This window comes from Apaloderma vittatum, unplaced genomic scaffold, assembly GCF_000703405.1.
Source record: "Apaloderma vittatum isolate BGI_N311 unplaced genomic scaffold, ASM70340v1 scaffold10651, whole genome shotgun sequence".
Taxonomy (NCBI): domain Eukaryota; kingdom Metazoa; phylum Chordata; class Aves; order Trogoniformes; family Trogonidae; genus Apaloderma; species Apaloderma vittatum.
In genome coordinates this window covers 1-13,937 of record NW_009699605.1, presented here as the reverse complement: position 1 = coordinate 13,937, position 13,937 = coordinate 1, and the positions used below count along the sequence as shown (strand labels likewise).

The 13,937-nt window shown below is 40.2% G+C and overlaps 1 protein-coding gene across 1 annotated transcript; it reads left to right on the top strand.

The window, feature by feature from the left end:
* Positions 1–11,352: 11,352 nt before the first annotated feature.
* On the top strand, positions 11,353–13,235 carry LOC104280715 (E-selectin-like; the record flags this gene model as incomplete). The annotated part of the gene is made up of 4 exons (XM_009878453.1): positions 11,353–11,389; positions 11,806–12,192; positions 12,812–12,919; positions 13,050–13,235. Coding segments are annotated over exons 1-4 (718 nt in total), but the record flags the coding sequence as incomplete, so codon positions are not given.
* Between the last annotated feature and the right edge of the window lie 702 nt (positions 13,236–13,937).

Here is a 13,937-nt window from a genome sequence, read left to right as displayed (position 1 = left end):
TGCAATAAAACAGACAGAATACTGTAGTTATGTCAAGTGATAGGTCCCTAGAAATTCCTGAGGCATAGGTGCCAGCACAGCAAAGTGGATGCTGGGTCTTCCAGGGATTTCCAGAGCAGCCCTGTCCAGTTATCCCTTTCTTTTATGTTGGACCCATTTTTTTTCTTGCTGTGAGTATACCTGAGAGGGCTATCCAACTGTTAAGTGGATTCTTAAAACCTCTACCATGAAAGCAGAAAGGCTGGGTCTCTTACTTAGCCCTCTCTTTAAATATCACTGGGAAAGCTGTGTGTGTACAACGCAGGCCAAATACTGGACATTCTCAAGTTGTGATTCGACAGGGTGCTTCCTAATCTCATCTAGGCTCCCTTTCCCACAAAATGTTGGATGAAGTGATCTTTTGAGATCCCTTCCAAAGTGGGATGTTCTGTGGAATTCAAGTGCTAAGATTACTGAAAAAGCAGTGAAAAGAAGATTTTTTTTGTTTTGGTTTTTACTTCAAGCACGTCTGCTTATGAACATGTAAACGGAGTTCCCACTTAAATGTTTTCACACATGCAAAAGATTAGATCTTCACAAAAGAGAATCCTTGTGGATACAAGGTTCATAGGTTCTCCCCTTATTTCTCCGGGTTAGTTCTGTGTAGTTAGTATTTTGCAGTCAAACTCGAGTCATGAACCTACTTTTCAAATTCAGGCAAAACCCCACTTAGAGCATTTCAACTGCACTCTTGTGCTGGATGTCAGGAGTCCAGCTCTGAGACTAAATTACGTTGTGACTTACACTGCAACATTCAGATAGGTTGCATATCTGCTATTACTCCTTTCCACTGCGTTATGTTTCATGTTTTATAGCCTTCAGCAAAAGTCAGGAAGTGGAAAAATTTAACACACAGTAACTGATAGTTACAAAGCAACCACACTGGCTTCCCTTTCTGAGTAACTTGGTAACAGAAAGGAGCCCTGAAAAAGCCAGGGTTTAATGCCCAAATGGTTAACCCCTATTCATGGCCCATGAGATTTTCGGGTCTGTGGTTAAAATGTAATTTAGCCTTGAGTGGAATTTTTGAGAAATTGTTATTGACTAGCGACAATTGTCATGTATTTCATCAATCTGAATTGATAGGAAGGATGGGGAAGAGAAGGTGAGGCTGTACTGGAGGTGTGTATGGAGATATCCAGGCAAGTTGGAATTGAACGAGTTCAGGCAGCAGCAGTCAGCTGGCTGCAGAAGCAGAGAGTTCAGGTCTGACTGGCTTATCCTGCCAAAACCCAGCATCAATTTACTGTGCAAGTCTCAGACCTGCTACTTCTAGTTTTCTTTCAGTGCTCAGACTACACTAGTGAACTTGCAGGACATCTTAGAAGAAGAAACTGGACTGCAGTTGAAGATCAAATAAAACATTTTGTTTGAGAATAGGCAAAAAAAGCTGCAAGTCAGGAGTATCGTAATGTCAAAACATCCTCATATTTATTCTGCTGTTTAGCTTCTGAACAGCAAGTGACTAGAAAGTTAATATTGGTATTATGCAGATGTGTTAAATATACATTGTGCTGCAGTGAAAATCCTCATGGGATTCTCTTAAGCCATTAGTCCAATCCAGGTTACTGAAGTCAGGAAAAGGGAAACAATGTTTGAACTCCAGCTTTATAAATTTCTCCTTTTATTGAGCTCTTTGACAGCAGAGCACAAGATGTAAGGATATGTTTGGCCTGTTGTTGTATTACAGGAAAATATTAAGAAAGTAATCTTGAAGTAGGTAATTTCCATCACATGTAACTGTCACACAAGAGAGAAAATAAAATGAGGGTTAACTTTCAGCTCTACTAGCAAATTTTTGTATCCTGGAGTGAGAGTACACCCTTGAGTTGAGCAGGAAAGTGCCTGATATCTTGGTGCCATTGAAATACACTGGTTTCAAGTTACGGCTATCATGGACATCAAAGATCACAGGTCTGCTTTGCTGTTTGGCCCGTTCATTTTAATAGGTTCTGAAGAAAGATGATTCTTCTTAAGCTGTTGATGAGCAGCTCCTCAGATTAGCAAAGAAGCCAGAGCAAATGCAGGATAATAACATTAACTCTATCTTGCTATTAGCATCTTTTGAATCTGTGTGTGTAGCCTCAGTTCAGAACCCAGAAACTTGGTTCGTGCACTAAAGGTTAACAATTCAAGCCAACCTCCAGCATGCAGGAGTGTAAAGGACCTCTGTTGGGTCCTTTATGTCTTGCTTTTGTGAATAATCATGCTCTCATATGAGCACTTTCAGAAATTGAACAAGACCTACATGAAACCCAAGTTTTTTCTTCTACTACTAATAAAAGGCAGTTTTAAAACCTCATCACTCCACAGGCTAGAAGTTCCCTCCTAAATTCCAGTCTACATTTACTCACAGGTGGTTTGTATCCATTTGAATTTTTTGTACCAAATTTATCCTTTTATAAACAGAAAACTTCTGATGACCTTCTTTACTTTCCTGATACTTATAAAGAACCTGTCACATCCTTTTTGAGCCTTCCAAGCTGCTTCATCTTCCCCAGACTTAGATTTCTAATAGGCACCTGAAATGATATTTCTTTAGAGGGGACTTTATGGAATATTTTTACTCTTTGAACAGTCTGGAGTCTCCTGTCAGAAGTGTCATTATCCTAGCTCTCCTTCTGAATGACTATAAATACCACCTGCCTGCCACAGGATTGCTCATCTTTCAAGAACTGAACACATGCTCCCGTTCTAGAACCCACTCGGTCAGTGAAACCAGCTCGCTGGGTTCGGTTTTGGGGCTCTGCTGTCCTTGGGCTGTCCTTCCCTGCCCTTAGTGTCCAAACCTTACAGCATGTATTGGGGGCCTGACGAAAGCATCGTGTGCAGGTGGTGATTCTTGAGTCCCAGCTGTTATTTTAGTCTGTAGAGAAAAACAGTGTGAATGAGTTGTTTAATTGATCAGAGTTCGTTTATGTGGGATATATGACACTGTGAATATAAAGACCTTTCAGCTGCAGCTGCTTTTCATCAAGATAAACTTATGCATTTAAATTCATGGAACAAAGACATGAGGATGTTTTGAATGGTGGTTTTACGGCTGGAGGTACCCAGCTGTGTCCTTCCTTAGTCACAGTGTTGGGACAGCAGTTCCCTAAGGAAAAATCAGAATGAAGAAGAAAAGATGGAGGGGGAATGTAATTGTATGAAGTCTTACTTGCAGAATTCTGGGTATAGACTGAAGGAAAAAGATTATTTTTATTTCACGGGGTGGTCTTCTAATATTTGTGTATGTGGGCTGGTTTAGCTGTAGCAAGAATTCTGCTGTGAGAGAAGGGACATCACATGCAAAGCCAAAGAGTCAAGAGCTGCTTTTCCCAAATGCTGGCATTCGGTGAGTGCCAAGGTCAGAGTACTGTCTGGTATATATAGGAATGTGTTCTTGTTACTACATGTTACTAAATAACACACCTTAGTAACTTGCCTGCCCTGAAAAGCAACTACTTATTCAGCTGATAGAAATAAACTTCTTTCTTGAAGTAATTCATGGATGATATGGTTGTGATGGTGCACCTAGAATGCTCCTGAAAGAGCATTCAAGAACTTCTGTTCCCTTGTGTTCTACTGACTGAGAAAGTCACACATAGCATGAAAGATAGGCCTTTGCTGGCCGTTCGTGGCTCAGGTTTTACTTCTCAGTGCCGTGCAGTTGTTCCTGGTACTTTGGTCTTCTGCTTTGAAGATTTCAGGTACCAAGTGATAAGATCTCACTCCATAGAAGGCCATAGCTTTGGTGATGGACCTTTCTGCTGCTTGGTTTTAAAAATGGCATCAGTGATGACAGTCTCTGGGACTTGGCTTTAAATACAGAGGTCTTTATCGCCCAAAACACCTTTTAGGTACATGATACAAAACTCCTAGATCCTTCAGAAATGTGGTGCTCTAGTTTATGATCTGCTGCCAATAAGATTTTGAGAGTTTGTTTACTGCTTGTTTCCCAGTAAAAGAATGAAGGACTAAACTATCTGTACTGGCCTTCACAAAAGCTTGCTTAACAAACATTTCTTCCTAGAGCACTACAGCTCCTGAGGTGGGGAACTTGGGCTGAAAACTTATGGAAAAACCTGAGAAATTAAATATAGCACCTTATAACTTCAGTGTTGTAATGATTAAAAAGTTGTTGTTGAGCATTGCTTTAGTTATGGACTCATAAACAAATACTCTGTTCTTTGATGCATAACAATTATTTACGTGAAATTGGTGTAAGCACTGAAAAGATCAGGCTTGAGGTGTGGAGTTCATAAACTAATGGTGAGATGTATTAGTAAGGAATTGAAGCTGCTGCCTTCTTCATCCTTCTTTGTAATCTCTCCCTTATAATACTGTAAATGGAGAATAGAAAGTCGTGTCAGCGCTCCAGTGCTACTGACAATTTGGGTGCTCTCTGGTAAGTCAGAACATTGTTTTCTGGGAAGAGAGCTAGGCAGAAGCTATGCAGAGAATTTGCGAAATAAAGCCCATTTCTGATTATGACTAGTTTTACAGAACCAAACACTTAATCTCCTAATCCTGAAACTTCCTCTTACTCCTCTCATTTGCCAAAAGCTGTAACTGTTCTTTTCCTCAGCTCCAGCAACCCCATCAGCGACACGTTTGGGACATCTCACCTGCTGAGATTATGGGCCTAGGGAACAGACCTGGGCAGTAAAGTCGGCAGTGCCGGGTGTATGCATGGCTTCTATAGTTATTCTTTTACATGTGCATGAAGGGTGGCGAGGCTTCAAGAGCTTCTTAGCCATAATTTCCAACAGTATAATTAGAAATAATCAAGTTCTGCATGAGACCAGTTCTGCTTGCAGCTACTGGTGGCCAAGTATGGGCAGCGTTAAGACCTGCCCTGTTTTTATCTTAACTCAAGGTGTGAGGTGTTTTCTTTACTCCTTTGTTTCATGTTTCAATGCACTAAATCTCACCTTGCCAGTGCAAGTGGTCCCTGGCCTCAGGTTAGAGTCTTGCATGTGTATTTTTGCCTGTTTGGAGGAAATTGAGCAGTATGAGTCACATCAGAGAGTTCCCCGAAATGAGAATTGGAGATAAGATTTTCTGGCTCCTGGGTTTTCACTCCAGACAGAGTGGAGACTGTCTTAGGCAGCCGGAGAAATTCCAGCTTCTTTGTAGCAGTTGCATTGCCTACCTTATTCACACTTAATGAGACACAGGGGCTGGGGGATGAGTATGCTTTTGGAAATTATCTTTTCTTCCCATCTAGACCTCCGGGAAGACCTTTTGTCTCTAAGTTTTTAAAGAATTAGTGTTTCATGCTCGTCTCCAAACAGGAAACACCTTCACTGCTGGCACCAGAACTTTTCCCCTCAAGGCTGGCTAAAGCTCTAGCTCTTCCCCTTCCACTGAATGTTACTGTGGATGAAGCTGGAGTTTCTTCCTATGATTTCAAAATTTCAAGTAGTTTTACAGCTCTTTGCCATGGGATAAAAGTCTGTTGTGCAAACTGTTTTGACATAAATACTTACAAAGTGTTTTAATTTAGGAGTGACAATTATAGCTCCTAGAAGAGAGGTGGAACTGGATTACTCAGAGGTACTTTATTCTCTATTTTTGTGTCATGATACAAAAGCATCATTACGATGTTTTAAAAGGAAGATTTAGAAATAGGTTAACACAGATTTAGTCTTATAATTAGGTGAAGAACCATTCTTAAGAAGAGAAGACAGGGAAAATGAATCTGTGTCTCTATATGTACATGCATATATTCTAGTTACCTGAGATCCTCTTTTTTTCCCTTATTTTTGTGATTTTAGCAAGTTCAGCAGAGAATTTTACATAATCTAAAATAATTTCCCACTGCATCTCATTTTCATAAGCTGTTGATACTGACAAATGTTTCTCAAACCAGGGCTTAAAAATCTCCAGCAGAAAGCTAGACTGTACAAAAGTCCCGTCCTAGCATTTTGTGACCTCCTTTTTTAGAAAAATATCCTTTAAAACTTTGTCACTACAAATCAATCCAACCACTGCTTGTTATGCACCAAGTGAACATAAAGAATTGTTGATCACACGCCTCCTAAGTACTCTGAAGTACCTTTTGGGTTTTAGAAGATTGTATAAATTTCTTTCCTGTATCATCCTTTTCAATAGTGAGATGGAAATAAAACACTTAAATGCCTCGAGTGTTTGCACATAAGCTGTATTTTCCGAGCGTGTGTTACTTGAACTGTGATCTGTGGAGCGCTGATAGTTCAGAAGATTAGATCACTCCTTGTAGGTCAGGCAAGCATTCACATAACGTTTTCAGGGAAGCAAACAAAATGAGGGTGTTCATAAGAAATAAAATTAGTGAATCTTAATTTTTTATAGTTTTTGGCTATGAAAATATTTCAGCGTGTCAAGATTATAGAATGTGATCTTATGGTTTCTTTTCCAAAAGAGAGTAAAACTTTGATCTAGTTTTAAATAATGTATTGACTGTGTTGCTCTGGATTTGGTTGTATTTTGTCTGCCTGTAGCTTTCTAAAATCTCTGTGCTTAAGATTAGGTGCAGTACGCCAAGTGATCAGATTGGATGGAATAGTGGCATATTTTGTCTTAAATAAAGTATTCCTGTTAACAAATATCAGAACAACATTTCCCAATTTTAAAAATCACAACAGAGTTATTAACCACTACTGAATTTGTGATCTGCTGTAACTCTTAGTTCCATTTTTGCAGTTCTCCTCCCTAGCCAGCAGTTTCCCAATTTGCTTCTATTTTAGTTAAGACCACTGTCCTTGTTTCTATTGATTTGTCCTCATTTCATTTGGATTATGTCTCTAGTTTATCCAAGTCTTCAAGTCCTATGTTGGTCCTTTGGAACTCTTGCAATTCCTCAAAGCCTGGTGTCTAAGTATTTTAGATGATAATTTGCCACCCAACTTAAATGAGCAGAAGTTAGTCCAGGATAAGCCCTTGTAGGGTTTGTATATTCCTCTCTGACAGTCAAAAAACTGACATTTGAGTAGTGGTTATATCCCTTGTGTGCCCCTTTTATGGTGATTCACTTAAGTGCTATTTCACTTGTTTGCTTATAAGAATGTCTCATGGGACAGTATTAAAAGTCTTAATTATAACAAATAATAGTGTGCTATTGTTTCTTTGTTTCTCATTCTGCCTTGAAATGCAAACTTGATTCATCTGCCAAGAATAAACCAATCATATCTATGTCAGCTGTTCTTGACAGCTTAGTAGCCTTCTGCTGTTTTGTCAATTATTTTCTTTAAAAAAAATTTTCAGTATAGTTCTAGTATCTTTTCCAGATTCTCGTGTGGAAGGCTTGGCTTCTAATTACCTTGATCTTCCTTTTCTAGATACAGAGAGGCAATATTTACTTTTTGTCAGCCCTCTGATGCTTTTCCCCGTGTTCTCAAAGGTAACTAATGAGGGCTTGGATCCTTGAACAGTAAGTTGATGGGCTGTAAGTACCCTGAATATTCTTCAATCTTTCTGTACTCTGACCTGTTCTCTCTTCCCAATGCATAACATGATGCAGTGAGTATCTGTTTACTTTTCTCTGTATTGAAAGAAATGACATTTGACATGTCCTCTGTCAACCGCTGTCCTTCTTCAAATAGACCTGACTGCGTTTTGTTAGTCTTATTTCTAATGTGTTTATATAGCCTTTTCTTACCTTTTATGTCTATTGTGGCCTATCAAGCAAATCTTCCAACTGGAAAATTGGTTGTTGCTAGATAATCCTTATTAGGCATCTCTGTAAGGGAAAAGAGGTGTTGTGGAGTAGTGCCATTCACTTGTAAAACAGCTGGGCTTTCACTTGTGGAACTGAAGATCTGGACTGTATAAGAACAAGAGATGTTCAGCGTTTCTAAAAAAATTACTTGATTTAGGTTTAGAGTCTCCTGGCTTTGGGCCAGAGACGATCTGGATTAATTTTAAGTATAACTGTGTGTTCATGTAGCCTGAGAGTGAACCACTGCACCAGCTTGGTACAGCACAAGAAACAAGACTCTTATGTTCTCAAATCAATTGGCAAAGGAAGAAAAAAAGGACAACTTTGTAATAACAAGGAGAAGAGAATAGATCAGTAACGTGGAAACCAGCTAAGAGGCAGGCTGGATGACGTTTCTGGCTTGATTATCTGCAGTCTAACTTCAGTAACTCTATTTTTCCTGAAATCCCTATGTAACTTAGGCTCTGATATGGGCTTTAGCTCACAGGTATCCCAATATTTCTGAACAACAGGATTGAAGTTTTTAAACGCCTTTGATATTTAATAAAGAAATTTCAATGTCTCAGTTATGTGCTTTTGAAAATGTTTTTCAGGTTTGCTTTTTTCCTGAAAATTTTGCATTTGTATTCATCTTCCACTATGTTAAAAGGAGATAAAAATCAGTGGATGGCAGAATTCCCTGGGAAAAACCAAAAAGAGCCCCATGTCAGTGATGCATAAGGGAATGCTGCCAACAAGAAGAGGCAGTCTTTTTTTAGGCTGGAATTTTTACAGACATATTGCTCTTTAGGCTTTGGTGTGTTGTTGGTTGGGGTTTTTTTATCAGCTGCAGACAAGAGGTCTCGGAGAGCTCCTGTGAAGGAAGACTGTTGTAAACTATGAAATATTCTCTTCCTTCCTCCGGAGATTCAACTGGCAAAGCAATTCTGATAAAGTTTCCTCTACTTAACTTCAGAGCTTCCACCACGACAAGAATGAGCACTTACCAGTTGGAGGTTCATAAAATGACTTGAAAAAGTGAATCTCCAGGAAAACGTGTAGGATCTTCTGCCTCCTGGCTCTAGAGAGGATATAAACTGTTCTGGAGTCATCTGTAATTTTTCTGTGTATACAGTTATAACACCTGATCAGTGTTTTAGGGAAAAAAAAAAAGTTTCCCTATCAAAACTCATTATCATTAGTTTATTTTAGGATAAATTTTACACAACCCCTGTAAAATTAGGTCCTGCTGCATAATGTACTGTACAGGTGCATTAAAAGCACCGGCCTCTGATAGGAAGGTTTATGATCTGAAGCATATGGACAGACAGGAAATGTTTTCGCTCCCGATTTCCAAATGAGCAGCTGAGGCTAAAGAAATACCAGTCCTGATCTGATGCCACCTCAAAGTCTCTCGTTGTTCTGAGCAAGACTGGCCTGGGCTTATAGTCTGTGACACAGCCAAGAGTTAACATCAGCTTTCCAGAAGGTTTTTAGTTGTATTTTTCCCATTTTTTTTAATGTTTCTAGCTTTGCTAGTTCATACTTGCTAGAATATGTTCCTCCCCTACAAATATTCAGTGTGTTGGTTTTAATCCTCAGTCTGTTTAGTAGCTCACTTCAAGATGCTTTCTAGGACTTTATTGTAATGTCTAGTAAAAATGTCTTATATTTTGATAGTATTTGAGGCTGTACTCTTTATTCTATTGTCTTTTCTGTTGACGAACAGATTAACTACTTGACAAATATTTCTTTTGTGAAAAAGCAGGGAATTGATATCAGCTGACATCTTAGCTTGTAATCCAGGAACTACTGATTTTATTCTGTAAGACCAGGCTGAGGGTCAAAAATAAGAGCTCCAACACGCACTATATAAACTATAATTACGCTTTACAGGTACGAAGTGGACCCTACCCTGTGTCCCTCTATTGGTGACAGCCCTTGTTGAGTCCTTTGCATGTCAAACCTTGTTCAACCTCACCCATAGTGGTGAACTTTATACCAGTTTAGCAACTGAGCTGTCTGGTGGAGTCTCCGTAGTAAGTGCCTGAGTGGACGTTGAGCAAGGGTAGGGGGGCCTGGCTGATCAGAGCACGAGGGGATAGAACCACTTTATATCAACCGGGATTGGGAGTGCTGGAGAACACGAACTCCGCAACAAGCTTCTAGTGTCACGTGTTTGCACAGGGTTGAGACCGAGCTAACGTCTGTTACTCATTTTGCCCATTCCCTGCTTAGAGTCCTTGACATTACTTGTGAGACTTTCTGTAATAGGGATGGGAGGGATACTTAATTGACATTATCCCAAACTTCTGTACGTACTGTGGCAAGTCAGCTGCCTTATCCCTGAAGTGACACACGTCTGAAAGTACACATGAGGATCGAGGAGTGGAATGGTGCTGCAAGAAGACTATTGTGCAAGGCAGCAGTGATCCTCATGATTACTGCCTTCTCATGTACACAAGTGCATTCTGAATAATCTGTGACTGCTTACCAACCCGCTACAGCAAAGTGTCCGGAATTATTCAGGCATGTGTCTCTGTACCATGGACACCATGTTCTGTGCAGTTGTGTAATTAATCAGCGTACGCACAATAGACGTGCATGAATTCAGTATGAGACTAGTGTATTGTCTTGTCCCCCTGAAATATTATATGCACCTGCTCAGGGATTGTAACTCTATTGAAGTAAGGATATTGGAGCATATGGTCCAAGGGACTCTTCAAGGCTAAGTCCACGTTCCAAGTTTCACTGCTACGAGTGACTGATGAATCTGTATTGTGAGCAAGACTCTTGCACAGTACTAGAAATCCTGGGGCTGGCAAACCTTACCACAAATGAGAAATCTGTACAGCATGCAGTGATCCACAAGGCAGGGCTTGCCCAATGCTGCAGTTTTCATCTTTTACTCCAGCTTGGTTAACCAGCTTTGAGTGTCGATGCTTTTCTTCTGAGATCACCAAAGAACTGGCACCTCCTTGCTGCAAAACGTTGTGCTAGGTGAAAAGTTGAAAGCTGCAACTAACTCAAATTAACCATGTTGCTTCTTCCTGATATCCTGGAATTGTGTGTTTCTGTCAGTAAAACTATGTAAGGCAACACTTGGCAGCTTGTCAGCACAGTGTATCTTTGTGGGAGGGTTGATTTGGCAAGGGGAAACATCAAACTTAATGTGTGGGAGGGCCAGATCCTGGGGTTTTCCAAGATATTTTTTTTTCCGCGTGCAATTTCCCGTCTTGTGGAGGACAGGCCAGTTGAGAGAATAAAAGGCTGCAGTAAAGGCAGAGGATTACACAGTCCAGACACTTGGAGCTGAACTTAATCTCCAAGTCTGTATTCAGCAACTTGGCAACAGAAAGCAGTCACAAAGAAATAGCACAGAGAACTTTTGGCACCCGGCCACCACATCTATAACCTGTGAGTATAAATGGAGTGTGTTCTTCTATTTTAGTGCTCAACTAAAGTAAAACTGGACAGATGAAATTCCGTGTTGCTGTTCTTTAAAAGCTGCTTACATAATTGCTTAAAAGATTGCATAGACAGTATTTTATGTTAAATCATAAAACGTATTTGTTCTTTACAAATGTGTTTCTTTGATCTCTCACAGTCATCTGCTTCAAAGATAAAGAGAAGAGAAAACTCTCAGAAACATGATTTGCTTGTGGTTCCTATCTCTCTTTGCTTACGGTAAGTGTTATTTCTCTGTGTAGAAAACTAGCTGGCTGGCAATATTAGTGTGACTGTTCTGTTTGGGCTCAGAATTAAACAGAATTTTTGAACCTGACCTAATTAACTTTGAGGCTGGGTTCACATAGAAAAGCCTCTCGCTGTGATAGCATGTTGCCCATCAAATACATAATCGGCTCCTATAATTTGCTATGAAGTCTGCGAAGCTTTGTGTGACTGAACTTAGTTTCATAGGCTGAAGTCCCTGCCCTTGATGCCTTTGAAGCTTTCTGGTTGATTGTTTACACAATAATTGCCACTGCTTTCTATCCAGTTTCAGATATTGACAAGTTCGCAGTATTTATAGAGCTTTGTGTATCTTCTTCTAGAGAAGGAAAAACGTCAGACACCAACTTTTTGATATCTTTTCATTCTAGGCCTTACAGTGCTGCAGGGGGTAAATTGTTGGACATACCATTATTCAGACACAAACATGACCTACAGAGATGCGGAGCTGTGGTGCAAAACCAGGTATACTAACATGGTTGCCATTCAGAATAAGGAGGAAATCAACTATCTCAATGACAATTTACCCTTCAATCCGGGTTACTACTGGATTGGAATCAGAAAAATTAATGACGTGTGGACCTGGGTTGGAACTAACAAAGAACTGACAGAAGAGGCAAAAAACTGGGCTTCTGGTGAGCCGAATGGCAAAGGGAACAACGAGGACTGCGTTGAAATCTACATCAAAAGAGGGAAGGATGACGGCAAATGGAACGATGAACAGTGTGAGAAAAAGAAGGTTGCTTTGTGCTATACAGGTACGGGGTGATAAAGGCAGTTCCAGTGTGCCTCTGTGGAGATGAGACAGTGGGTGGGATGAGCTGGTTAACTTAGTCTTACATCTAACCGACCTGACCCGGTAAGCAGTTGTGCACTTACTTACGGGGCTGAGGTTGTCCTTGTTCTAAGACTTGGATTGATCTCACTTAGCTTTCAGCTTCCAGAATATTATACATCTTTTATAAGCAAATCACCAGACCTTCTCTGTAATCAGTGCAGAGGTTCTTCTCAAGGATGACTTTCATCCTACTCTCAAGCGGTTGTCTCAGCTAGATAAGAATTGCCCTTTTGGAGACATCCGATGTTTTTTCCCTACCCCATAGTATATCATTCCTTTTGCATTTTAAGTATTGCTAATGTCTACCATGGTGTTTCTAGCCAGTAGAATCCTTTTGCTGCAAGCTAGTTTGTCAAAGGTGTTGCTTTCTGAAATCCTTCTGTGAAGTGACAGGGTAATCTTATGTACCAACCCCCCATTTTTCTTCTGCTGTATAAAGTACTTGTTTAGTGCCAGAACAATAAACAAAGTGTTAGCCAGGTTTCATTAGTGGCCGTTACTGATTCTTTTGTAATTTATTGTATTATTTTTTCTTCCAGCTTCTTGCAACCCATCTCTTTGCAGTGGCCATGGAGAATGCATAGAGACTATTAACAACCACACCTGCCGTTGTAACCCTGGATTCTATGGGCCTGAATGCGAGTTTGGTAAGATTACTTCATCCTTCTTTTCAACTAAAGCAACATTCATACGAGCTAACATTTAGTTTGTCTGGCTTGTTGATTTACCTGCTCAGCCAATGAGACTGACTGTGTACTTTCATGTGTTTCTTTGAAGTTGTGAGCTGTGATCCACTAAAGGAACCTGGTCATGGGACCCTCGAATGCAACCATCCACTGAAGAAGTTTGGCTACAACTCATCCTGCACAGTTTGGTGTGAGGAAGGCTATGAACCGAGTGCATCGGAGTCTGTACACTGTAACTCTTCTGGGTTCTGGTCTGCCACTGTTCCAGCATGCAAAGGTGAGCTTCTCAGGCACTGATAGATGAGCTTTCTACACTACACATAGCTCTGTAAATTTCAGTATTGCTCTGTTAGTATGTACAAGTTGAAGTTCTGGCCTGTTCCTTTGCAATTAATTATGTGGTGAAGGTGCTGTTTTAGTGCAGCACACAGGTCTCTGTTCCTAAAGAGGTGAAATGGGCAGGATGAATGTTCTAGCCCTGGTCTACATTTCCTTTGGAAAGACTTTTTCTGCCTCTTTGAGGGGAGCAGGGAATGGAGATGATCTTGCTGTGACACTGCTTACAGCAGGCCAGTTATTTCTGACTGTAAGATTTTTTTTCAGTTGTTCTCCTTAGAACAAACTACTGTTTGAAGCAAATAAAAGCATCAAACTTCAATGGCAGTAGTCAAAATTTTGGATTGTGACTGGTTGCTTTCATGAGCTACAGATGAATTTACAGCCTTGCTTTAAAAGTCAGTCTTCCATTGTGAAATCTTTCTACTACTATCTGCTTTCTGAAATGTCAGCATAGTAGATCACTTTTCTAAAGCTGCTTCTACTTAGTGGATATGTTGCTAGATTTCAGAAATGAAAAAAAAAATTTAATTATTTGTTTTAAGCTAATCTCTGTACTGTCTCTTATGCGTTTCAGCTGTGACCTGTCCTGCCTTAGAAATCCCTGCTCACGGTGCTGTGAACTGCTCCCTAGGGGAGCTCT